The 27,976-nt window shown below is 40.2% G+C and overlaps 1 protein-coding gene across 1 annotated transcript; it reads left to right on the top strand.

Moving 5' to 3' along the window:
- Positions 1-5: 5 nt before the first annotated feature.
- rasef (RAS and EF-hand domain containing) lies at positions 6-23,993 on the top strand. The gene is made up of 19 exons (XM_086174204.1): positions 6-333; positions 4,527-4,877; positions 7,678-7,995; positions 11,275-11,421; positions 11,528-11,618; positions 12,393-12,488; positions 13,126-13,203; positions 13,314-13,429; positions 16,026-16,094; positions 16,188-16,254; positions 16,385-16,491; positions 16,681-17,071; positions 19,008-19,142; positions 19,473-19,617; positions 20,598-20,679; positions 21,291-21,405; positions 22,081-22,188; positions 22,332-22,408; positions 22,720-23,993. Exons 1-19 carry the CDS (start codon positions 173-175, stop codon positions 22,817-22,819), a joined length of 2,754 nt encoding a protein of 917 aa, XP_086030330.1. The 5' UTR covers positions 6-172; the 3' UTR covers positions 22,820-23,993.
- The last annotated feature ends 3,983 nt before the right edge of the window (positions 23,994-27,976 follow it).

Here is a 27,976-nt window from a genome sequence, read left to right as displayed (position 1 = left end):
AGAAAGATGTAGTGGTGCAGTTTCTATTGGACATTGTTGTCTAGTCACAGTACAGGGGGCGACATTGAGTTGAAACGGATTTGGGCGACATTTGACTGAAGGATTGCGATTCTTTTCTGAAATTGCAAGATTTGAGGAAAAAAAAAAAAACGCAAAAAGTAAAAAAAAAAACATGGCATCGACAGGCAGTTGGGAAGAGGACTCCGGAAGGAAAGGTTCAATTTCCAACAGCCAGGATACTGACGGAACCTCAATGGAGCTCAAGGGACAGGAGAGAAGACACATCTCGAGAAGGAACAAATTTGCAAGCAAGAGAGAAAAGATGCAATCAAGGTCAGATACCAAAGTTACACAACATTATTCAGTGTAAACAACTGTTTTGAATAGTTTATCCTGACAATAAATGGGGTTTTTAAGGTGTATTGAAGCCCAAAAATGACAAACAGGAGATGTTATACCTGCGTTGAATGATAACAGTGGAATGAATGCCCTGTCCACTAGACATTAATCATGTTGTGAGACACCTCAGGACCAGGATCAGGATCTAAAAAGGTTTTCCATGTTGTACCGTCAGCCGTAATGGATATTGGCAAAGTGGCAAAGACTCAAACTAAAATATTATTTTAGTTATATCCTTGCTTTAATGGAAGAATTCCATTAAAAATGACCAAAACTGAACTGCACTGAAATACTTAACTCAGTGACAGTGGCTTTAGTTCTGATTCTGAGAGAATTTTTTTTATTTTTTTTCTCCATTTTACACATTTGGTTTGGGAGTGTCCGATTATCATGCTGTCTTGAAAGCTTAGTGTACTGCAACCTACAGAATGTCTATAAAGGCTCTCAGTCTTCCAGATCCTGGTTAACTAGTTGATTCTTGTAAAAATCAAGTCCAGCTGCCAAGAGAAGATTTTAACAAGAATTAACCTTACAGAATGTTTATGTCAGTTTTACACAACATGTTGACAAATAATGTGAAAAAAAAAAAAGAACAGAACAAAACATTAATTTTTGCCAGTGTGTAGAAAAACAGATTCTTTGCAAAAGACACACATGAATTGCAAATATCCAGCAGTGGTGGTTTTTCGAAGCAGCCTTGTGATTCACTTGTATACTGACTATTGCTATCCAGAATGAACCCATAAAACATAAAGCGCCTCTATCGTTGCGGTTTTGAAAGTGATCTGTGGCATCGTGTAACTCTCACTCACACGCGCTCTCACTTATTCGCACTACTGAATCATACTACTCTGTATAAACTCAGAGCATTGTGTACTTATGGAAACCATTCAATATTATCACTACAGCTTGTCCTGCACTCAGGGTCGCGGGGGAGAGGCCGGAGCCTTGCCCTGCTCTGTCATTGGGCGAGAGGCGAGGTTCACCCTGGACTTACACTCGTTCATTCATACGTCTGAGCAATTTAGGGTCTCCAATTAATCTCCTGCATCATTTTGGACCAGGAGGGGATGACCAAATTCATTCAACAATGAAAATCATTGTGACCTCTAATGCGTCAGACATCAGGCATGTCCATGCCCCTGTGGCCCAAACTACTGAGAACACTGCTGCTTCATCATCGACGCTGCGCCAGAGCTGGCGTCGACTGTGTGTGTATCGTAGGTCGGCTGCACAGCAGACGGTGTTGCACTGCACCTTCACTGGTTGGTGTTGAGATTCTTTGTGTATTTCCAACTGAATTCTCTAAATGTTGAAAGAGTTGACGTGGAGGTCAGTGTTTTAGCAATGTAGTTGGGGTGAAATGCAAAAAATGCCCCAAAAATATATACGTGCACTCACCGAGCATCAGCTGCTCCGGCCGTTGAGTTTCTGCAGAGAAGAATGAACCATCAACCAAAAACACCATCCTTGAGAGCTTAATGATAAATGCTACTGATCCAGACATTTGTGTCCCTCTGGTTAATTCTGAAGAAGTTTAATTTTGCAGTGGAAGAAACTGCAGACACACAACGATACCAAAAACCAGGTAGCAGTTGTAAACACTGGTTATCTTTCATATCTATCTATCTTATTTTGGTTCTTTCATTCAGTTTCCATCCACATTGGTATTTCGTCTCCAGGATGGAAAATACCATCACAACTTCATGAGTAAAATATATAATCTATCATTCATTTTACTTGTCTAAAAGTCTAAATGTACATATCAAATAACCTAAATGCTGAGAAACAGTTGGGGGCTATTATTTTCCTATCGCAGTTGGTAAAAAGATAGCATGCAACTTTGATTCCAATACACACCTGTATTGAGACATACAAAAAATTTTGATGAAAAAAAAACCACTTGTGTTGTTGCACATCCCGACACCTTGTCACCTTCTCATTTCCCCTCAGTGACAATTAAATCATATTTCAATCTGCAAACAAATTTTGCTTTTGACAAGTTAAATTACAGCCCGCAATACAGCTAATGCCTTATTACGCAGTTATTCATGATTTCATAGCTTCCTTATCATGCTTGTAGTTGTTGAATATCAAACGGAGATTAACTTGTAACACTCACAAAGTTCCAGGTTGGTCGACCAGCCACTTAAAATCAGATTTATATAGAAAACATTTTAAAGACACCCTTAGAGCATCACTTTCTGTGGATACAGTGTTCTACGCAGTGAAACTCAATAAAGAATGAAAAAATAAAATTTATTGAATTAATTCAAGTGTGGGTAGTTTGGGTTTCAGGCTCAATCCTTTATCGAACATTTTGGTGAAAAGTCAACTCTGACCTCACAGCATTTTTCGATTTCCTTTTCCAGTATATTACCATAAACTATCTACATTTTTGTGATTCATAAAACTATGTTTGGAGGCCTTCGCCTACAATGGGCGTCCTTTTCAATAATGTGTCCTGGAAACATCAATTGGCCACAGGTGAGAACAGTTACGAAGGGAAAACCCGAAAACGACAGTATAAAGTCCATCTCCATCCACTGCCAGCATGTGTTTGCAATAGAGCTGTTAATTTATGACGTAAAAATACTGCAATACAGCGTCCCGCAATAAACCCGTCCTCTATTTGGATTATACAAGCAATTTATTAATTTGTTTGTTTTAAAAGGTGGTATATACATAAATATACTACTCAAAAATTATAGGGAACATTAAGATAACACATCCTAGTTCAGGTGGATGAATAATTCTTATTCAATACTTTGATCTCTACATAGTTGAATCCGCTGACATTAAATCACACTAAAATGATCAATGGAAATCAAATGGATGAACCCGTGGAGGGCTGGGTTTGGAGTCACACTCAAAATGAAAGTGGAAAAACACACTACAGGCTGATCCAACTTTGATATAATGTCCTTAAAACAAGTTAAAATGAATCAGCGTTGCTTCCCAAGTGGACACTTTGATTTCACAGTGTGACTGACTTGGAGTTACATTTCATTCTTTAAGTGTTTCCCTTATTTTTTTGAGCAGTACACATTGTCACATTGTGTGTGTGTGTGTGTGTGTGTGTGTGTGTGTGTGTGTGTGTGTGTGTGTGTGTGTGTGTGTGTGTGTGTGTGTGTGTGTGTGTGTGTGTGTGTGTGTGCGTGCATGTGTGTAAGTATATATACATACATACATACCTATTGAGGTATGTATGTATGTATATAGAGGGATAGTTTTTTGGTATTCATTTTTTATTTTATTTTATTTTATTTTATTTTCATCCTTCGATGATAGCTACAGGAATCAAATTCCTTCATCTAATCCTTTTCTTCTTACCCTCTTCTCTCATACCAATTAACTTCATGTCTTCTTTTTACTGTTTATACAATTTTCTATTATTTTCTTCTCATTTTCTACTATTACTTATTATTATTATTATGTTTTTCTTGTAGCTCTGGCGCAACAATTTCCTTCGTAATAAATAAAGTTGTTCTTATTCTTACTTTTATCTTATTCTTTCTCTACATCCATAAATCTTCTATTTGGTCTTCCCTCCTGGCAGTCCAGTCCCATATTATTTCATTTTATTTTATTTTATTTGTTGTGCTGCTGCAAAGAGGTAGATTAAGTCTGAAGAGCTCCTTTTAGACCTTCTTTCAAACACTTTCTGTAGGGTGAGTTAAAAAAAAATAAAAAAGAGAATAATGCCCAATGACCTGGGATTTGATCCTCAATGAAATTTGATTCACCATATCACAAACTCGGTGCTGAGTTATTTCTGGCCTGCAGCCCGGAAAACGCCTCTCAGATCCTGCAGCGCCCACGTCACGCAGGTACAGATGGTCGGCGGGTTACAGGTGCAGCAATGTTTTTACACGGATAGAAACTTTTTTTTTTTTTTTGAAATTCAAGATTAAACGGATTAATCAATAATGGGTCAAACCAGAGGCGCAAAAGCCACCTGTCGGGCTTTACTGACATATAAACGGATTTCATAGAGAAAAAAAAAACTTTTTAGTGGAAAAAAAAAAACACAAAGCTTTCCCATTAAATCCACAAGGGGGTTAAAAAAAAAGGAATTTCATTTTCATCCGTTTTGAACTTTTTAAATTGATTTCTACATTCTCCAGCGCGACCCAGCCGCCCTCCTCCGTGAAGGTTATGAGCGCGGAGGAGCGGGAGCGGCTGCGAACCCTCTTCCACGCCTACGACGTGGACAACTCCGGCAGCATCGAGCGTGGCGAGTTCGTCACCATCTGCGAGGAGCTCAACGTCCCCGCCGAAGAGGCCGATCGGATATTTAACCGCCTGGACGTGGACGACGACGGCACAGTCACCTTGGAGGAGTTCATCAGTGGCTTCAACGAGCGTCACACCGACGAGGGCGACGACGCCAAGCCGGCGGACGCGTCCGGTGCCCCGGCCGCCGACGACTGGAGCGACCTGGATAAGAAGCGGGAGGAGCAGACCAACTTCACCAGGTGAGAAGAAACGCTTCCCTTTAAAAACAAACAAACAAATAAACAAAAAAAAAATAAACAAATGCTTGCAGCCTTTTCAGATGTGCAGGCCAGAAGGTCCAGAAGGTCAAGTGGAAAATAAGAGATATATGAAGTAGAAGAACATGTAAACAACAACAATAAGATGCATTCATGCTTTTGTTGCATGAGGGCATGCGTGTGTGTGTGTGTGTGTGTGTGTGTTTGTGTGTGTGTGCGTGTTTTCATGAATTCCTTACAGCCTCAGGTATATAAGAAAGTAATGTTGACTGACTAATTATCTCCTCATGTTTGAATAACATACATGTGTGTGTGTGTGTGTTAGGTTTCAAATGTCACAGAGCTTCCGGAACCAGTTTGGTAAACGTTAAACCTAAATACTCGATCGAATATTCGAATTTTTGTTGGAGCCAACCTGTCAAGTGTACCTATCGCCTTATTAAAGGACTTTCATATAATTGAGGCCAGTTTTTCGTTTCTGTCGCTGTAAAGGAGTGTGCTGAAAACTTTTCATGCCACTATGTGCTTCATTTCACAGTTCGGTCATTTATATCTAAATATTTGGATCCATTAAAGAAGATTTTGATATAAAATTGTATGTTTAGCAGTAATAATTCAGTGTGAGAGTATTTGTTCTGGAACAGGTACCACTTTGGTGCCACTCCTTTAACAACCAAGTCTTTGCCGTTATGTGTCGTTCTCTTTGCCTTCGACCCATTTGAGTCTTGATGCGTAAAGGCAATATTATCATTACAATATTGGGCTATTGATTGGGGCATTTAGTATCTCTTTGCATTCCAATTTTGAATTTTTAAGCTGAACTATGATCCTCAAGGTACTTTTACAGATTAGAATATACAGTATTACTGGCTCATTTGTCTCCCTCGTGACTTCCTACCATGAGTGCCGACAGCGTCATCCTGACTCTTTTTGCATGTCCGCGAGGAATAGCGAGAAACTTCAATTTGTTGGAATGGAAGAAAGTAAGGAAAGATTACTCATTCTTTCATATCATCTATGCACTTGGAGTCCCTGTGGGGCTGAAGCCTGTCCCGGCTCAACCTGGGCAAGACGTGGGATGCAACGAGAGACTGATTATTATTAAAACGAGCTTGAAGAATTCATATACCTGTGCAGCTTCAGGTCTTGTATAAGACTGGGTGTTGAGCACCACGATCAGAGGTTCTTATCCATTTTCTTTGCTTCTTATGCAGATAGAGTTTATACTTGCAAACAAAGACCATTACTTTGGCTGCAGCAATGGCAATTTGCATTCCTTTCCTTCCAAAAATGATCAAAACAATGGCAGAGCTGAGATGGCAAAATTAGCTTGCAGGTTCTTCAAACATTCTCGATGGGCTTTCTACAACCGGAACCAACTAAATTAGGGGCGGACAAACTACGGCCTGCGGGCCACATCCGGCCCGTTGGTCTTTTTAATCCGGCCTGCCAAAGATTGGTACAGAATTCATACTTGATGTGAATGACTGAATAAATGTGGGAGCTCAAACAGGAGATTATTTCATTTTTTGGAGCTACTTGAGACCACTTGAGACGTTTCCTGAGCTGAATGACACAGATTGGCTTTGTGATTTAGCCTTCACTGTGGACATACCGACACACATGAATGAGCAGGACGTGAAGCTATAAGGGAAAAACCGTTTGGTGCATGACATGCAAGCAAACGTCAGAGCCTTCAAAACCAAGCTGGTTTTATTTTCAAAGCAAATGTCAGACAACCTTCAGACAAATGTCAGACGGCTCTGATATGTGCCGTTAACAAATACGTGTTTTTTTTTTATATCGGTATGTTATGTATCTTGTGGTGACCCGGCCCGTGTGTCAAATTTTAAAAGTCAAAAAGTTTGCCCGCCCCTGAACTAAATCAATGTAAATCTAAGTTAAGGCCTCATGCAGACACCAATGACAAAGAGTTACCACATCACCAGATTACAGGCTCTACCCACCAACCTGCTTTGCACGGCAGCTTGATGAGTCAAGCATCCTCCACATCGTCTCGCTTATCAGCCGTGTCAGACGGCCGCAGAACAAAACATCATCCCACATTGTTATTCATCCCAAGGGTTTCACTGGGCCCAAGGCATTCTCCACTATTATCCGCCAAGACTGATGTAGACCATGACCTCTTTTTCAACCTTCAACATGACTTCAATGGTGGCTTTTTCGAGGATGATGTAGTCGTTTCGTGTCATGTTTGGCCTCCCTCAACCACATCCATATTCCCCCTCGGAGCAGGTGCATCAAACTGACTTGAAACATGTTCGGCATTGATCGTTGAACATTACCATCGTCTCAAAACTCACCCTTCCCCTTATTACTCAGCTTTGAATGTGCAATCGGGAGGAAAGTGTAACAGTCGTCATGTTGGCACCACAACCACACAAGCGGTTCTGTTTTCCAGTGATTGGGTCACTGCTTGTCACGCATCATGCCACAAAGTAGCGCTATAAAAGATACCCTTGTGTTTATCTACAGTTTGACCTTGGTCATGACTACAGGCAAATGAAGGAAAAAACCTAACCTTTTGGTACTTGGGATAGATAACCAGTAGGCATTTCTTTCACAAAAGGCAATAATAGCCACCAGACTCGTCTAAACTTGGGTTCCTTCAGTTTAAGATGCATTTTAGCATTTTGGCAAGAACCATACTTTGCCCTCTGGATGTTTGCAGTTTTCCAGTGTCTTTGAAACACGAAATTAGCAGCTGTGTCCCTTTATTTCGAAGTTCCTTATTAATTTGCTACGTCTTCTCATTTTCTAGCGTGCCCTCCGTCAAGGGTATGAGCCCCGAGGAACAGGACCGCCTCCGCACCCTGTTTCGCACCTACGATGTGGACAACTCTGGCCAGATTGAAAGAAATGAGTTTCTGACCATCTGTGAGGAGCTGCGAGTCCCCGCAGCAGAGGCAGACAAAATATTTAACCGTCTGGACGTCAACAAGGACGGAACCGTCACCCTGCTGGAGTTCATCAGCGGTTTTCACGACCGCTACAGTGAAGACATGGAACCGGGAGACGTGTCCCACGCCTGGGGCGACTTCGAAGGCAAACTGGGCGAACATGCCAAGTTCATTCCCAAGTAAGATTGAAAAACTAGAGCTGTGTTTTACACGATATCTTGGTTGCCGTTTGTGCGTCAGAAACAAATATCTAATTATGATTACGACAGATCACTGGGGTCAAAAAGAAAATCCACATATTGTGAATGCACATCAGTAGACCTTTAAATACAACCAATGCAGTTGCCTCACATCTTGACTGTGTAAAGCACACACTCTGAATGTAGTTAACCTACTTATTTTTTGGCATTTACTTTGTCATGTCAGCCTCAAAGGCATGTGAAGACACTCTTATGTTTACACAATAACGTATTTTTGTCAAATCCAAACACCGAAGGGCAGGTTGCACTGGGATGGCAGTCAGAGTGAACAGTTAACCATAGTGAGAGTTGTCGTAAGAGGAAAACATGGCAGGATCCGTAACCTCATTAAGCATACTACTTTCAGTAAAGAATTATTACAGAATTAGGATTAAGCAAGCTTCGGATTACCCCGTTTCCCCTAAGTTATGACATACTTTGAATTTACCCACAGCAGGGCATCCCAATTCTGAGGAAATTCTGGGGAATTCAAAACTAATGATGTACTTCAGAGACACTTGACGTGCTGAATAGTGGATTTTCTCTCATCAATTTCTCTCAGCCATAAAATGTTAACATTGTACATTTCGATGTTGAGAAATTCTCAAGATAATCATGAATACTTGATTCTCAAGTTTGAAGGTAAATGACAATCATGGAAAACTCGATCATTCTATTAAGAGAGGTAAAAGTAGAATTTATGCATTATTAACTTACTCTTGTCAAATTGGCGCTTTTACGATGAACATACTGTCCTTAACTTGTTGACCACTACACTGTGAAACTCTGCTGTTCTTTACAAGCCAGTATTACTATCATACTGAATCAATTACTGTGGAGCCTCAATCATTGTGTTTTGCTGTTGTTCCCAAGGGAAGTCCATTCTTTAATGTACTAAAAATAACTAGCAGCACAAAAGGGCATATACTGTATACTATTTAAAAAATGATGACTCCTTCTCATTTTGTCTTCATCTCATATATGCCCTTGTAAAATCCAAAAATGGACCGTAAAAACATGATAATTGGCGATGTAGAAGATATGAAGGCCATTTTGAACCCTTCGTTTTATCCCCCGGGAGACGCATTCTCTGAAAATCACCACCAATCTTCAGAATCGGGCTCGAGTACAGACTGACAGAGGGAGAGATGGATGCTTTCATGCGGTTATTTGTGGCTTGCAGTCGGTGTAATGGGCTGCCGTTGGATGGAAATCCAGTTTGGCTGTGGTAGTGCAGAGCGGTGCAGAAGGAGACCCAGGGGAGCGGTTCTAGAGGTGGTTCTAGAGGAATGCTAATTAGCTAGCAGAGAGCATGATCTGCAAGTGAACGTGCTAAAGTTAAGAGAAGTGGGTCCTCAATGACCAATTTTGCAAAGTGTCAACAGAAGCTGGTCTTCTAAGGCAAGTTGAAACCTGATTCCTTCTGACCAATCAGTAATCCTATTATTGAAGAGCTACACAAACACACACACGGCATGCTTAACCTGTGTTTATGTATATTTCAGTATATTCTCTGTGTAATTGTGTTTATCTGTGTGTGTGTGTGTGTATGTGTGCGTATATGTTGGTGTGTGTTGTGGCCCCAGGCCTGGCATGGGACCTGTCCTCGCGCTGCTGTGCTGTGGCATCTGGTACATCGATTGTCACAGTGGTGATGTCTGGTACAGCACAACCAAGTCACTGTCTTATTTCAAAGTAGACGTAGTTAACGGCACTGCAGTCAGCTGATAGATGACGATTCAAACCCTGAAGTACACAACTCTCTTGGGACACATGTCTGTTTTTCAGTGGATGAAAGAATATTTTGTGTTATTTAGCATGCCGTACCGTCACTGCTTTTAAAAAAGGGAATTTTTCAGATGTCCGAGCCAAAAAATCATAGTCTGTTCTATAAATGCAATAGCTAGATTTACATTATTAATACCGTCTAATTTTTTGAGAGTAGTTTAAATTTAAAACTACTTAAATCATCCTTTTGGTCATAAAAAAACATTATTCTTATTCAACAGATGTTTTTCAACTGACTTTGTAGAATACAGCTATTTGAGATGGCTGGTCTGTTAGCAAGTATTTTATATTGATTGCAAACGGAGCGAGGGGTTAATGGGACTTTACTTTCATGTTGGCAGGTTTTTATGTTCGTCCGTTGCAGGATTGATAGTATTTTTGTTTTGTTTTGTTTGTTATGGTTAGCCTCTTTGAGGAGATTTTTGTGATTCTGCGCGTGTCACCTCCGATAAGCTGTGTGTCACCAGTGGCTGTTGACAGTTAGAAGCATCTGTAGGCAAAGGATTAGGGCCAGTTCAGCCTGTTTCAAGTCAACACGTGGAAATTCTGAGACAACGAAGTGTCTTACCATTGCACTCGGTCCAGGCGTTTGTTATTATTGATTATGATTGCACAGCTATGTAGGATAACTGAATGACCAAATGCTATTGGGCACAGTTTAATGTCTAATCTTGCTTGATAGCAACACGGATGATTGTTTCTTTTTATTCACTTTATGTTAATAAAGACAGGGAGGAGAACAGCTGATTTTATGTAGTTTGTTTATCAATCAAAATACGGACATGCAGCCTTCATTTATTTCATCATTCCAACACGGATGTAGTGTGCCACGCTAAATGGCAAGTTGTTGGCGTGTAAGTCACTACACTGGTCATTATCGAAGGATATAATGGATTTTTGATAAGCAATGGAGCTTGTTTATTTAGCCAATATAAACCAATTTCTTTTGTATTGTTTTATGAGTCAGCATGTAACAACCAGTCTGTCAAATAATTATTCTGCTATAAGTTAACTGCTGATCAATTTACCTTGATGAATTATGAATATTCAGATTTTATGTTTTTGTTAAGCACAAACTGGTTTCCTACAGTTCCCTGTTGGATTTTTCGCAGGCCTTTGAGAACGGCAACAGACCAGACGCAACTGACTGCACCTCAAATCAGTCACAGTGAAGGAAATACATGAAGCAACAGAAACAAACTTACACAACCCACCTGATTAGAGTGAAAGACAGGATGAAGGCATTTGAGAAAGCAAACAGAAAGCATGACGCTACACCTCTGCCGCTCAGCCTGCGTAAAACAACCCACTCATTACTATGACCAACTTTGGATTTCATTAATGAACCAACGGCTGGTTTAATATCATTCTATGTGTGGAAAAGAAGATTATATCCAGTGTTTTTTAAAAAAAAAAATCCTTATCTTCCAGGAATGAGCAGGCAGCAGCACTGTACCAAAACATCAGTCTGACTGAGCCCAGGCTGATTCCTCAGTTTGAAAAAGTCATCATCAACTTTGCCCAAGAGATCAAACAACAAAACTCGGAGATGGAAAACCTGGCCTGCGCCATCAAACGGTGGGTCGCAAAAACAGCCGCATCCGCGTCAGACCGGAGCTGAGTTTTACCTGGATGGAGTAACTGATCTTAACAACAACAAAAAAAAAAAAATCCTCTGATGCAGAGCACAGGACCAAGCGACGATGCAGCTCAGCGAGATGGAGGAGGAGATGGACCAACGTATACACACTGCGGAGAGAAAAACACGAGAGCAGGTGGGATCGCGTTAAAGCTTATATCTAAAAATGCTCTCTTTAAGTTGTGAATAAAAAGTGAGGAGTTCAGTGTGTAAGTATCGGGCACATATGACTATCAGATCAGAACGTGGAGCGATCTGCTGATAAATTGGATTTGACACCTCTGTGTTGTCCAGATTAGAGATTGTGCCTGAATAGATCAGTAGACATCCAGCAGCTAACTGATGTGTAATTCCTGCTAAATATTGTATTATTATAAACGCAAATCTCCTAGAACGAAAAGCCTACTGTTACAAAGTGAGCTTAAGTATATGATGCTTTATTAATCAGGACAGTGACGTACTTCTATTATTAAGATAATAATCTCACAGCGTTTTAACCTGATGATCATTCGGTCATACCTTTTCCACTGAAATTGTCCGGGAACATAAACTGTGACTCGTCATCATGTAGATATAAACTTACATAAGTGTACCTGACCGGCGTCGCTTACTCAGGAGCTGCTGTTTGTTTTGCAAAAGAAAAACACACACATTTAGAGGGCACTCACCTGTTTTCTCTCACAGTTGTATTCTGACACCTCAGAGAAAAGGATTTATTTTCTGAACCTGTGTACAGCTTATCACTTGTCACTTATTGCCACGGGAGGGCAACCACTACAGAAACACAAATTACTATTGAGACCTTTATATCAATGTAAATGCAATTTATAATATGTGTGTGTGAATGGATGCTTGTGATATTGTGTGTGTGTGTGTGTGTGTGTGTGTGTGTGTGTGTGTGTGTGTGTAGGAGAAAAGGCGAATGGAAGCTGCGCTGGATGAGCTGCGATCCACTTATGAAACTGAAGTGTGTGAGCTGCAGTGTAAAATCCAGAGGATGCAGACGGTAATTTTTTTCTCTCCTTGACTGGATGTTTTTATGTTTTCTAGTGTTTTGAATAACTTGATTTAATCAAATATATTATATTATATTATATTATATTATATTATATTATATTATATTATATTATATTATATTATATTAAGATGTACATGTAATCAAGTTCAAAAAGCTAGAGGGAAGCTGGGAGATGTTGACTTTTTTTCAAAAAATCTATCCAGGTTATGAATAGTCTTTTCTCATTGAACAAATAAAACATGTATGTAATAGTAGAGGATACAATAGTTTTTTTTTAAGAGAATTTTGTGCTTGGCCCAGTGTCGTTCAGAGCTTCTTATCTAGAAGTATGAGATAAGCCTACACATGACCCGATCCGAATACGAAGGAAAAGTCTCAAACTGTAAACTGTGCATGTCTGGGAAACGCAGTTTTACAGAAAGGAGAAAAACGAAGTCTTTGATAAACAACACTGACTGCTTTCACAGGACGCTGCACCAGGAATAATTACCATATGACCTCATTAATCATGATTTCTTGGATTTACGATTAAATGCACAGCTTTGAAGACTCCTGTTTAATCTTGGTGTATCTGATGGTGACGGAATCTCAAAAAAATCCCTAAATATTTGAGCGTTTCCTTCAGATAGAGGAGAAATACAAGAACATCACGGTAAAAGACGAGAGCCCCGCTTTAAAGAAGACGATCAATCAGCTGACACTGGTGAGACTGCAACCTACTTGGCTTGTCTTATAAATATTTCTCTCATATCACAAAATGATTTTACTTTTTTTTTTTGACCCCCACGCCCCATCTCCCATTTCCATCCAAAGGAGAATCAGCGGTTGAAACAGGATTTGCTGAAAACCCAAACCAAAGTGGCCTGTCTGCAGAGTGACATGGACTCACTGAAGAGTGAGCTGACCGACCAGAGCATGAATAGTGAAAGGTGATTTGAAAACGCACTCCATGCTTTGTTAAGAGTTCGAAGGTCATTCTCATTCCAGGAAAAATTTATTGCAGTCCCTCGATTTTACAGTGCTGTGTTTGAATCACACGAAAACGTTGATATAAGTCATTTAGGAGGTTTAAAATCCTGCATTTCTGAATTGGGTGAATTATAAAATTAGTAGTTTTGGTCTGACTTCATGCATATAATATTTTCTCTCTTCATTTGCACCCTAGTGTCTGCTCTCTGTTTGAAACGCGCAGAGAATAAGAATAAGAATAAGAATAAGAATAAGAGCAACTTTATTTATCCGAAGGAAATTGTTGTGCTAGAGTTTCAAGTAAAACATAACAATAATAGATAATAGTAGGAAGGAGGGAGAATAAGAAATACGAATAAAATATAAAGTGTCAAAGTTAAGGCTATAAAGTGTTGTGATGTGATCCTGTGTATTTGAAATCGGGACGGGTTCCACCCCCTCTGACTATCAGCCCGTTCCCGCGTCAATTTTCGTTTTGTCACAGCCGAAACAGGATATCCTGGAGGGACTTTATGCACACAATAAGTTCTTCAGCAGCGTTGCTTAGCAACAGAATAACAGGCAGGATTACACGCCATTCCATTTGGCCATCTCAGGGATGAATCTTCCTTTTTTCTCAAACTATCACTGGGATGTAAATTAGAGGTAAATTGTTGCAGTTGGGATCAGAACCTTCTAAAGAGCTGAATATGTTGAAAAGAAATACAAGTAAAAAAAAAAAAGAATTCACAGAGGGAGGTTAGAAAATAATAAAAAACACCTGCTGACTCAAACCAATAAGGGTCCCCTTTACATTTCATCCGAGTACAAATGGATCAAAAAGGTTTGCTTGATGTTCTTATAAGGATTTCCTGAGAATATTATGAGAATAGCCACTTCTTTTAGTTAAAGGATTTCCTGATACACCATAAGGAGGTGCCTAGTGAACAGCTGAGACTCCTAAAGTACACATATCAGTCATTTAGTGGCAAAACACTCATTGGAAATGTGGAAGTTTAATTCATTCATTCATTCACCCTGGACCAGCTGCCAGTCAATGCCAAGAGAAATACGAGTATTTATGCTCTCATTTACGCATCTGGGGAATTTAAGGGCTCCAATAAATGAACCTAGATGTTTTTAAGAACCAGGAGGAAACCCACGGCAACACAGGGAGAACATGTAGGCTCTACACCAGGGGTCAGGAACCTTTTTGACTGCAAGAGCCATAAAAGCCAATATTACTAAATATATTTCATCGAGAGCCATATAGCATTTTTAACGTATAATAAATTAAATATCTTACTTTTAATGTGACCTCAGGTGCAGCATGGATTTGTTCAAAGTGCCGCTTTATATTTGACCATTTCATCGAGTTTGTTTTTCATTGATGCAATTTTATCATTGCATATTAGACATATTAGATTAGACAAATATCCACGCAGCCTGGAATGCACAGTAATCATCGTCTCTTTTTTTTCTTTTCGCCATCTTTTCCGTCCCAGTTGAAGCGGATAAACTAGTTGGCTCTCTGATAAAATTAATTTCTTCACCTTTACAATGACCCGGACGTGCTCGGAAGCCATTGGTTCCCGACGCGAGCGACGGATGAAATTTATCCTCAAAACTAATTTCTGTTTGCTTTAAATTGACACAGTGTTATGAAGAAATATCACGAGTATTTCAAAATTAGTCCCAAACTGATTTTTTTTTCAACTTAAAATTTTCTGGGAGCCATACACCATCACCGGAAGAGCCATATATGGCATGCGAGCCATAGGTTCCCGACCGCCGCTCCACACAGAAAGGTAGAAGAACCATCCACCATGCGCCGCCAGCACGAGCTGAAACTGAATAATATATTTACTGTAGGAATCATACATAAACAAAGAGCCACCATCTGGGACGACACAAATCCTGACTTCGTTATCAACCAAACCTAACATTGATTTTTATAAATGAGAAAATCAATGTTTTCCGCACATGAATGTAACATTCAATTTGATAAATGGCTGCCATGTTGGATTTTCAATTGCCTAATTGAGACCGATCTATTTATTCCCTCGACATGGGAGCCAAATCCTGTGCTCGTGTCACTATTTGCCCGGGATGTCTTTGAGCGAGTCCATTATCTCTCCCTCTTTCATTCATCATCTCCCCGCTCCGACTGACCTCGCAACCCTGTACATAAAGCCCTGCAGCAGCTACAACACTAAAATGCAAATTTGACAGCAATGCTTCTGTACTGTGACCAATGTGTCAAAGATAATAGATTATCCAGAAGAGAGGTCTGACCAGTAATTGTATCACCCTTCTTTTTGCTTTTCTGTTAGTATATGTGTGCATATTTGTTTCCCCACTAGAGGGAGGATAGACAATTGGGGACAAGAGGCAGATTGGAATAAGGCAAGACATTTTCAAGCAGCGAAAGAGAAGAGGGTTTTTCGGTCATCCAGGTCCATCGGTTGCCGCCATAAGATGACAGATCCCAGTGGGTCAGATAGAGGAAGCAGAAGAGGTCGTCTTTTGTTTTAGTTGATTCTCGCCGTCTTTGTTTCTCCGTCTGTTTCGCCGTAGAGACGAGGAGCTAATGAGACACTTCTCTGATGAGCGGGACATCTTGGAAAGCCAGATTGAAGTTCTGCAGTGAGTTTTCCAGTATAAATGGAAATATGTTTTAAATATATGATCGGTTATTAACTGTAAATTTGATTGATGATCATGTGTGTGTGTGGAAAGGACAGCCAACAGGAAGCTCCATGACAGCAACGATGGCCTGAGAGCAGCTTTGGAGAGAATCACTCGGGTAATGCAAATTCGTATGAGAATTAAAAAACAATTTTATGTATTACATTAAAACTCATTTACTTTTTACTCCGTACAAGTCTATGACATGCATTGTCTCTGAATAAACAAAAACTGAATGGTTGTCACAGGCTGGCACCGGTGCAACGCCGACAAATGGAAAGGAAAGAAGTAGAAGTAAAAGCATCTGCTACGTGTCATCAAGCGCAATTATGGAAAGGATGGAAAGGATGGAAAGGTAAAGGATGGAAAGCATATAAAACCACCGCAAGTCAAACTGTGACATTTTTATCTCATCATCCTTAAAGAAACTTGAATCTTGAATTGCCAAGTGTGAAAGGCCCCTGCAACCTATTCATCCAGAGCCTTATTATTTATCTATAAATATGAATATGTAAAATATAAGAGAAGGCGACTACCTCCTCAGGTTTACCCCGCGCATGGATGACTTCCCTATGTTCACGCGGCGAACCAGCGGCGAGAACATGGCTTTCGCCATGTGTGATCCAGGCATGATGCACAGCAGCGACTGCGAGGAAGACAGTCTTCCCGAGATCTACATGGACAGCGGCCTGTCCACTCTGAGGGGCTCGCATGGAGGCTACGACTCCGAGCAGGAGGGCAAAGGTGTCGCAGAAGAAGAGGAGGAGGAGGAGGAGGAGGAGGAAGATGCGGAAGTGGAAGGGAAAGGGGAAAGGAAAGGGGAAAGGGAAGCAGAGGTGGAGGTGCAGGTGGAGGTGGAGGTAAAGGCAGTTGACCAGAAGACAGAAGATGTGGAGAGCAATGAACGCACAGTTGAAGTACAACCAGTAAATGAGGTAAGATAATGTTGTTTATATATACACTGCTCAAAAAAATAAAGAGAACGCTAAAAGAACATGTAGTGGCTAAAGTTCCCTCTAAGTATTTGCCAAAGTATTCATTCATTTAACCACTCTTAAGACGGAAAGCGCGAGTCTCTACGCGTGTTTACTGTTGACGACGGTAGAAAACAGTGTGTTCGCTCCGTCCTTTACTGAATAAGCCCTGGTATCCAACAGTTTTACCTTTATACACATTTGAACTGATCACGTCATCGCTCAGCGCCCGCTACGAACCTTATTTGGTTAACATAAACATAAATACATATGCCATGAATAAGCATGTACTCAACAAAAAAAGCAAAATTAAATACAATAAAGTAATTATAAATAATTATGCTATAATCAACAATCACCAAAATATGATGCAATAATATTATATCCAAATCTGAGACTAAATTACAAAAAATGGAAAATGGCACTAACAGAACACATCCCAATTTGAATGAATGAAATATTCTTATGAAATACTATTTTCTTTACATAGTTGAATGTGCTGACAACAAAATCACAGCAAAAAATATCAATGTAAATCAAATGTATGAACCCGTTCAGGTCTAGATTTGGAGTCATGCTCAAAATGAAAGTGGAAAAACATACAACAGGCTTAATGTCCTTAAAACAAGTCAAAATAAATCAGTGTTGCTTCCTAAGTGGACGGTTTAATTTCACCGAAGTGTGACTTGGAGTTACATTGTGTTGTTTACGTGTTTGCTTTATTTTTTTGAGCAGTTTATCCATATATATCGTATACACACAGAGCGGCACGGTGGCAGTGTGGTTAGCACTTCCTGGTTCGATTCTGTCGGGTCCTTTCTGTCTAGGGTTTCCATCTTCTCCCCCCGGGTTCTCAAGTTTCCTCCCACAATCGAAAACATGCAGGCGGTTCATTGGATACATTCAAATGCCAAAAGAGAGCGAACGATTGTATGTCTCTAAGTCAGACCTGGGCATTTTACGGCCCGCGGGCCACATCCGACCCGTCTTGCTTTTTTATCCGGCCCGCCAAACTATTTTATTTGAATATTTTTTAATATTATTTTATTTATTTTTTTTGATATTATCATTATTTTAAGTATTTTCAATCAATATTGAATTTAGAAACTCTTTATTTTTTCCCTTTTTGTTTAATCTTGGATGGATGATTACATACAAAATAATAGTCAATACATTTATATGATCACTAATGATTTTAAAGTTGAAATAAAATGCCAGAAAATGAAAATATGGAAATTTTCATTTTGTTCAATTTACAGGCTACCTAGTTGGCCCAAGCATAAAAATTAAATAAGAAATGTGGCCTGCCAGCCAAAATAATTGCCCATCCCTGCTCTGTGTGATGTGTGAGTGAATGCTTGTTCATCTCTGTATGTGGCCTTGTGATCCACCGGTCCAGCATGAAATAACCTTCGTCGATAATGAATGAATGAATGAATGAATGAATGAATGAATGCATGAATGAATGAATGAACAGGTATATATCTGCAAAGTCAAACCCAGCGTCATTGTGAATTTCTTCACTAACGCGCAGAGGAATCGAGAAGATGCTTCACCCCATCCCATGGCGACAGAATAAAAAAAATTGCGCCTAACAAGACGACATTTCCTAACAGATCCGAGTAAACAATGAAGTGCCTAATAGATTTGATCATTTACAGAAAAAAAGATATAGCTCCTGAAAAAAGATATAGCAGCAGAGGTTTTGTATAGGTTATGTAGTGCAAAGTAATTAATAGCAGCACATTAGAGAGAGAGAGAAGTGAATGGCAGAAGCTTTTAAGGACGCATGATGATTTTACAAAAACACAGTTTTCGCATTATAATAAAATTAGATATAAAAATGATATAATATAGACTTATAACTGGTTTATGTCTTGTCCTTGCCTTTACAAAGCTGGCTTTGCAGCTACCAGCGAGACAGAACGGCGAATCAGCATTCGGGTCAGAGACCAGTTCGGTGCAGGACTGGAAGCTGGCTTTTGCGCCGACCCCGACAAAGCGGAAGCCTCTCAGTGCCATCAGTGTGAAGGTAAAACACCTATAATTCATTGCACTCGTCTAAGCTATGTCCAGACTTATCTGCAAATTAAAATCGTACTCCTCAATGACCTAAGTATTCTTTAAACCTACAAAATGATGACTCTGCATCTGATACCAAGTAAAGATGTAGAAAGAAAATATAGTTCGCTGCAGTTTTTACAGACTTGTAGTCTCATGTTTATACTGAAGGGGAGCAGAAAGATACACCTTTGTTCTAAATCAACACTGACATCGTCTGAGCTTTTAATAAATGTTTGAAATGCGTCGGTGAATCAAGTTCCTGAGTCGTGCATTTGCAAACCGTCTTCCTCGCCTGCAGAAAGAAGACACCCCCAGCCTGGGATACATGGCATCGGAGAAGGCCTACAGAATCGTTCTGGCCGGCGACGCTGCTGTTGGGAAGTCCAGCTTCCTGCTTCGCCTCTGCAAGAATGAATTCAAATTCAGCTCCAACGCTACTCTCGGTTGGTCGTGTGAACAAAATCAAGATTGTGATTGTTCGAAATGAGATTTAAAGGGCGGCGCAGTGGTTAGCGCTCCTGCCTTACGATAACAAGGTCCCTCCTTCAATTACTGCTTCACCTGGTAGAGTCCCCATGCTCTCCCTGAGTTGGTATAGGTTTCCTCGGGGTTCTTTGGTTTCCTCCCACATCCAGTAGGTTCACTGGAGACTAACTTCCCTGAATGTGTGAATGGTTTTGTGTCTCAGACCAGGGGTCGACAACCTTTGCCACTCAAAGAGCCATTTGGACCTGTTTCCACTCAGTAAAGAAAACACAGCGAGCCGAACAACCATTTTGAAATTCAAAATGAATTAACACGGCATATAACCGTTTTTTTTTTGTTTTTTTTTGCCTTTATGCTATGCATAAACAAAATGTTTTGCTTTTTTTTTTTAAATCAAGGGACAGCTGCAGAGAAAACTAAATTACATTTCCGCATGCAAAAAAACATTTTGAACAACAAAAAAAAGATGTGGGTTGAAGGTCACTTTTAAGCAAATTCTCAATGTCTATTTGAGGCCTTCTTGAATTCATTAAAAAAAAAAAAAGCCAAACTTAAATTATCTACCGCAAATCAAACTGCCCTCTTTGTGAGTGCAGTCGCTTATTAAGAGTGACAAAACTATTTTAACACGTTTTATTTAGATGTTGCAGAATCGCCATAGTCTTCAAATTGAAAATTGTATTTAAAAAAATGAAAGAACTAAATAAAATAAATTTTAATTAAATACTAGCTAATTATTTTCAAAAGCCACAGGGCGCCGCATCAGGGATCGAGGAGCCCCGTTATAGACAATAAATTTAGAGATTTTACATCTCCAACTTGTTGTTATTCTGAATCAAATGTTTTGAAAAACAAATGCTTGGACGAGGCCGATTCCTCTGCATGTTGTCACACAACCACCAGTGTTTGTAGACGTACATCATATTTTTGATTCTAGGAGTGGATTTCCAGATGAAGACACTAATTGTGGATGGAGAGCCCACTCTGCTACAAATATGGGATACCGCTGGACAGGAGAGGTGAGCGTATTAGTTGGAGTCTCCGGTAAATTGTGTGTTTTAAAGAATAAAACACCTAAACAGAGGCCTGATTATGCGATCTGCAGCCCGGGGTCAGTCTGTCCAGATTCACCCGGAGATGAATAATCTGGGCCGGTGACCTGGTGGGATGGGGTTGCAGAAAAATTATACGTGTTGTCAAGGCTTGTTGCAGGTGTAAAATAAATATGCACTGTATTTTTATTTGGTTATTAAGTAAATTTTGCAAAACCCTGGGTTGGAAGAGCAGACAGAGTAAGAGTGAACATCTACGGGAGCAGCTGGAATGCACTAAAGCGTCTAGCGGCATTCTCATTGAGCGTCTTTGAATGTCTATTTGTAACTAACAGAGTGTTAATGCACAGGTCTTTAATGAGGATTTCACTATTTGATTTATTTCTTTTAAATCTAAAAACAAACAAAAAAAAAACAACACATGCTAAGACTTGATGCTAGTCAGGTCACACCTCAGCAACACATCCATACGTAGGTCTGTTTTTTAATCAAAGTCAGATTGTCAGTGAAGATGACCCCCCCCCCCCCCCACACACACACACACACAAATGCATCACCTATGTTTCTACCCTCTCCAGGTTTCGCAGCATTGCAAAGTCCTATTTTCGGCGTGCGGACGGCGTGTTGCTGCTGTACGACGTCACATGTGAGAAGAGCTTCCTGAATGTGCGAGAGTGGGTGGACATGATCGAGGTAACCTGCTTCGTTAAGCCTCTGCTACTTCAAGTGAGAAGGTTAAAGGTTACAATAATGAATACAGAGGAGGATATAAAACTTCTTTATTGGAATATCAAAACCAACTGACCCTTCCTGTGCTTGTTCCTCTCCTCCCACACGCAGCAGATATGTAAGTGTTGGATGTGAAGTGTGTCGCACGAGTCCCGTCATTATACTGGCCTTGGTTTTAAACCTTCGGCTCTTTTGATTTCTTTTGCATGATTTGTGTGTGCCGAATATAATTATATGTGTTTTTCGTGTCGTGCATGATTCGAAACGCCACGGGTGACTCATCGTAAACAAATAAGCGATTCAAAGTTAGATGCTGAACAAGTTTGCCGACAAATCCAAGTCCCTCTCGTGTCAGGTCATCTTTATATAAGTGACGTAATAACACAACATGGCAGCTGTTTTCTAAAATAAACATTTCCAACAAGTCCAGTTATAGAAAAACACCTGAGGCTACATTTTATTTGATTTCCAAATGCAGGTGGCAATCAAAACTGTAACTATAAATCACAAATGTTTAAACGCTCAAAATCTTAACATCTTTCCTCTTTTTCATAAATGTCAGTCGTAAAGTTACATGGAATAATATTCACATATTTAAATAGATAAGTGCATATGTAAATGTGACCTTTTATGCAATAGGACATGTCTCAGGAGGATATTCCCATCATGCTTGTTGGTAACAAGTGTGACCTCCGAGACCAAGGAGTCAACTGCGTACCGACATGTTATGGAGAAAAGTTGGCTATGGTAAAGGGAAACAAGTTTCTACTTGCAATTTTACCTGTGATTAATTCCAGATAAATCACTAATTGTGCTAAAAAATTACCTTATTCACTCATTAACGCTATTCACGATGTTATCCGTTGGATTTTTCTGCTACTTGACAACAGACATACAACACTCTGTTCTGCGAAACCAGTGCCAAAGACGGATCCAACATCCTGGAAGCCGTGCTGCACCTGGCCAGGTGAGAAGCCCTGCAGCCAAAAATCAATCGAGATTGTCGCTCAATCGGCGATCAATAGTTTCATATGCTATGACAAAGCTAAAGAGTGACCTTTGCTGCCCTCCGGTGTGAAAACTTGAGAAGGTGAACGCGTTGGATAATGGTCATTAAACGCTGAAAAGTGCCTGTCAAAGTCAAAAATGAAACATTGCATAACTTCTGGTGTTTTCCCTTTCGAGTGGGGAAATAATGCGGTACGATTGAGGTGCATGAATATTTTCTACTACTTTGTTATTCACTTTCCTTCCATATTTTTTCCCATCTCCTCACAGAGAAGTCACAAGACAATCTGTTTTTGTCGAGAAGACTTATCACTCCTTGAGCCGCTTAGACGCTCCGAGGAAGAAGCCCAACTTTTCCTGCTGCAATTAGTCAAACTCGCTGGAAAGTGGACGGCGGTGTTTTGAACTCAAATTCCGAAATGTGACGACAAAAAGGAACTGACACTCACGGTCTTTGCAAAGGAACAGCGACAGGAACAAAAGCATCCATCTTCCTCCTCGTGAAAATAACTTACCCAAACTATTTCGCGCAAACGGACGCGCGATCCGGTCAGTGAGGAGGAGTCACGCGAGAGCGACGCGGTTTCGTAAAAGACGAGAACGAGAGCGAAATACAACGCATTCGAGCCTTGACCTGCATTTCAGCTACAGCGTGTCGTCATTAAAATGTAGTATTTTATGTGTAGCTGTAGCAAGCTGAAGTGGGTTAATTTAATTATGCTATAAAACATGCGCATACCGTCTTGCGTTTAAGATCATTTGTGGTTGTTTTGTTTTTACCCGTTTGTCTCCCGTTCATGTAATTATTAGCTGGCTAGTACGTCCTGCTGCGAGCGGAAAAGGCTGGGGAAGTGATTTGGGAAGGAAACGCGGGTTTTAAAAGTATGTGGGAACGTTAGAGAAAGTTCGGGATCCTGACAGATAATTGTGCGGCTGTTTGCTAAATATCCTGAAAGCACATCATTATGGCCGGGATTGAGGTGGCGTTAAGTGAGGAGTTGAAATGAAATTTGAACCGAGTGGTTAACCTTGAAATGTTTGGTGTTTCAGTTCTTTGCATCACTCAGAAAGCCAGATGTTATTACAAGTCAATCGGAAATCTTGGAAAAATTAGACGGGGCAGCGGGACGGAGACTCGAACAACTCCGTGCAAATGAACCCGCTGGCTTCATTTTATTACCTGACAGTGTTACGATTCTTTACCATCTAGTCCCATACAGATGCACGGAACAATTCATTTCAATCATTCGATCTGCGTCTATGCTTTCGATCACTGCCGCAAGCAGGTCGTCTGTCTATTACCAGAAATGATGGGTACAAAAAAAGTCATAACAAATAAATCTGTATGAATGTTTACACAAGATTTCAAAAGTTGTATGTCACAGAGAATGTCTTATTATGAGTTTAATCAGATTTTTAAACATTAGTTTTTATTTAATTATTGCTCCAGCCCTTAGTCTTAACTCCACATCGAAGCACGACCATCGCAGAGCTGAACTGTACCCGAACGACTGGAGTCTTGTTGCGCCACATGAGGGAGCTTGTTGTTGTGTTTTTTTAAATAAAGAACCTGCTAAGCACCAGACTGCACCTCCTTCATTGAGATATGGGAAATATATTGTTTTTATGACATTATTTGTAAATAATGCCCCGCGGGAATAAGGTCATTATGATTTATAGCTGTCAATTCATCACCTGGTCACAGTGCGATCGCTGATGCAGCTTCCTTGGATGCTGACAAAACATTTGATTTCATGTCCACAGAGAAAAATCATGACTTTAGTCTTTAGCATTTAAGAACTCTCTTTGATAGAAAAAAAAAATAAGAATGAATTTAATTTCTATGAAAAATTGGAGACGGAACTGGTGATGGATGTTATAATAGTGTGAATGTAAGCCTCTACAGCTTTTGTCTCTCTTGTGCCATCTATTTCTGGAAAAGTATGTTGTCACAGTATTATTATTGTTATTACTATCAGATACAGTAACCCTAAAAATGATTAAACGTTCCACTGTTCAAATGTTATATTCAAACATTTTCCTGACACCGATGTTTTGTTTTAATCATGCGTACTATGTAAATATTAAAGAGCAAATGTTTGCTGTGAAGATGGACAGACTGACAGATGAGGCTGGACAGGAAGCACCATGGACCATGATGTTTGCAGATGATATTGTGATCTGTAGAGAGAGCATGAAGCAGGTGGAGGAACATCCAGAGCGTTGGAGGTATGCTCGCGAAAAGAGCGGTGATGTTTATCCAGCAGAAAGACAGAATACATGCGTGTGAAACAAGAATAATCCAAGTGGAACGCTGAGGTTAAAGGGAGTGGAGATGAAGAATGTGGAAGATTTTAAGTACTAAAGGGCAACAGTTCAGAGCAATGGAAGCAGTGGAAAAACTGAAGAAACATGTGCTACCAGGTTGGAACGGAAAAGTGCAAGGGGGTGATAAAAGTATCAGCGAGAACGAGAGGGACGCCAAGGACGAGACGGGAAGCAGAGCTGAAGATGTTGAGGTTCTCTTCGGGAGTGAGGAGAATGGATGGGATCAGGAAGGAGTCCATCAGAAGGGCGGCACGTTGTATATGTTTTTGAGATAAAGAGATGATTTGGACATACACAGAGGGGTGTAACGTGAAGACCTGGGTGAAGTTAGCTGTCGTGACAGAAGAGGATGCGGAGAAGAGGGTTAGATGGAGGAAGATGATTGGTTGTGGTAATCTCAGCACGGAGCAGCCCGAAGGAAAACAAGAAGATAGCGAGTGTCAGTATTCACAGGGTATGCCTTAAAAACCCCTTCTTCCACCTCCACCCCCAGCTTTAATTATAAATGGGTGATTCTCCTTTAAAAAGAAGAATCAATAAATCAGATAATCCTCCTCGGCCGCTGCTCGAGAAGACCCCCCTGTTAGCCACACTTCCCAAGCGTCTGCCTGTGTCTCCGAGCATAGCTGTTTGAATAACAGCAACATATGTCTGGGATTTAGCACCAAGTGTGTTAGTGTGAATACGTGTGTGTGTGTGTGTGTGTGTGTGCGCGTGCATGCGTGAGCACGCTCAGACCGGGCACGGGCCTCCTCTCCACCTCCCATCTGTTTGCATTGTCATGTGGTTGATGAGGCGAGCACACTCATTTGTCAAACAACAGGTGGGGGAGCGAGGTAGAGAGGCTGAAGCCCGGAGGGAGTGGCAGATGAGAGTAATGCATGTAAGTTTTTGGTGTGTGTGTGTGTGTGTGTGTGTGCGTGTGTCTGTCTGTCTGGGCTGTGTAATTAGATAAGGAGACTCTGCAGCAGTAAGGTTAATGACAACAATAAATATATTTGTGTCAGGGAGGGTGCAGGTCTCCTTTGTTTCATTTTGAGCACTTATAGCCAATAAGTTGTCACAAAACATGGCTTTCCATCAGTGTGATAAAACCCAGACACACAGCCAGTAATCCTGACGAAAGATTGCCAGTGTTACTCCTGAGAGAGATCCATCCTATGATAACATAAGGAAACATGAGGTGAAACGGTCACTCTGGCAACAATCATTATTCTTCAGTTTTGTCAAACAAAACTATAGGTTTTGAATAAAATTACATTTTCAATTCATTTCACTCATGTGACGTATTCTTGAAAATTCACTAATCCCTCCTTAACACACACACACACACACACACACACACACACACACACACACACACACACACACACACACACACACACACACAGGGTATTGGGGTCAGCCAAAACTGTCATTGAGGAGGAGGGAGTAGAGTGCCACCATCTGGAGAGGTCAAAGGTCAGACAACGGAATATAGTACTGCTAGCCCCCATAATGTCATTAGACACACACAGACAGACACATACACACAGACACACAGACACACAGACACACACACACACACACACACACACACACACACACACACACACAGAAACAAATACACAGCATTCTGCACCCGATGAGACCTTTCATATTATTCTTAATGTCTCAGTCTGAAACTGTCATCAAATCAACAAATCATCCAATAATATTTAGCCAATATGACTAGCACGTGTGTGTGTGTGCGTGTTGATATATTCACAAGATATTTTAGTGGTTGTTGAAAAAATGTCTTTATTTACTTTGCCAAAGTAGCTGTCATGTGACAGGACACGACAGTAAATACTGTATGAGCAAAACAACATGCAGTCCCGTTTACGAAGGCAGGAGGGCAGCACACTGCTATGATATTCAACAATTCCAGGATTCAGTGTTTATTGTCAAATAGACAGGATGAAAACGTGTTTCCCTGTTTTAATAAAATCCTTTCTTTGCAGTCCAGTCTGAATGCCAAATAGTTTAATGTAAGTAGAAAACAAATGCATAAATAATAATATTGCAATCACAATATCTACAATAGTAATCATTCTTACATGTGTATCATTTATCTGTCGGTTGTTTATAAATATCGATGTTGTTTTTCTTAAAATCACACTTAATCACAGTTTTAGTAAGAGATCAAACACCATGATAACTACAGAAATACAAACAAACAATATGATATATTAGTTATATCTGTCTTTGTAATAATGCAGAAAATATGCGCAAATGGTATTTGAAAAGATGTTAATTTTTTTTTTTTAACATGGGGAGCCTTATTGTCCACAATGACCTTTTTCAAACTGGGATCCTATATGTGCTGATGCGAATTTCAGTCTGTTTTCTGTAAAGGAATAAAATCGGAATAAACTTTTCCGTTGAATTTTGTCATTGATCCATCCGTTTTCTAAACCGAAGACATTCCAATAACGGGGAAGAAAGTTGGTTTTGATTCAGCTTAGTTACCGCTCTCGAAGGACAACTGCGGATTAGTGGCCATTTTATAACAAGTGTTAATCTGACAGATAAGCTTGATTAGTTTATTCTGAGAGCATTATTGTGAGAGTGTGCACATCTCTGCATATTATAACTCCGCTCCACTGCAGTCATATCCAAACCATGCATACTGTGCATCGAAACGTCCTGCAAATGACTTCACCTTTCTGTGAGACGATGTCCTGTTAATAATAGCGGAAGATTTGCTCCCTCCCCATGAGATGAGGATGTCAATATTCTGACTTCTTTTTTTTTTGTTAAATGTAAAACTAAGATTATTCTGGGCTTTTCTGAGTTAAAGAATAAAGAATATGTGCAGGGAAAGTCATTCATCTGTCAGCTCCAGTGTGTGTGAGCGAGAGAGAGAGAGAGTTGCTCTCGCCAGCCTGTGCTACATATAGAGACCTTGTCTAGAAACTGTATTGACATATTGATCCACCTCATCTCACATGAGAGCAGCCTATATTGACATGTTGGTCCCACAGGAATGTAACCTTGATTTGGTTCAGACCAGCTGCCATCTAGTTTATAATAAAGTGAATATGAGCCTGCGTTGTTGCGTCTGCTGTGAGAGTCACACACACGGGGACACATTCAGATTTACATTTAAAGATATATCTATCTATATATATATCTATCTATATATATATATATACATATGTGTGTGTGTGTGAGAAGG

Source organism: Fistularia commersonii, chromosome 26, assembly GCF_037954325.1.
Source record: "Fistularia commersonii isolate RoL2024-O1a breed Wild chromosome 26, RoL_Fcom_v1.0, whole genome shotgun sequence".
Lineage (NCBI taxonomy): Eukaryota > Metazoa > Chordata > Actinopteri > Syngnathiformes > Fistulariidae > Fistularia > Fistularia commersonii.
Note: the sequence above shows the minus strand (reverse complement) of the source record. Positions and strands in the feature narration are given on the sequence as shown.

What these genes read in the sequence shown, in the direction of transcription:
- rasef (XM_086174204.1), top strand. Translation starts at nt 173, where the DNA reads ATGGCATCGACAGGCAGTTGGGAAGAGGACTCCGGAAGGAAAGGTTCA. An exon ending in AAGTACAACCAGTAAATGAG is followed by an intron (nt 17,072 to 19,007) that starts GTAAGATAATGT and finishes GCCTTTACAAAG; the next exon opens with CTGGCTTTGCAGCTACCAGC. An exon ending in GATACCGCTGGACAGGAGAG is followed by an intron (nt 20,680 to 21,290) that starts GTGAGCGTATTA and finishes TACCCTCTCCAG; the next exon opens with GTTTCGCAGCATTGCAAAGT.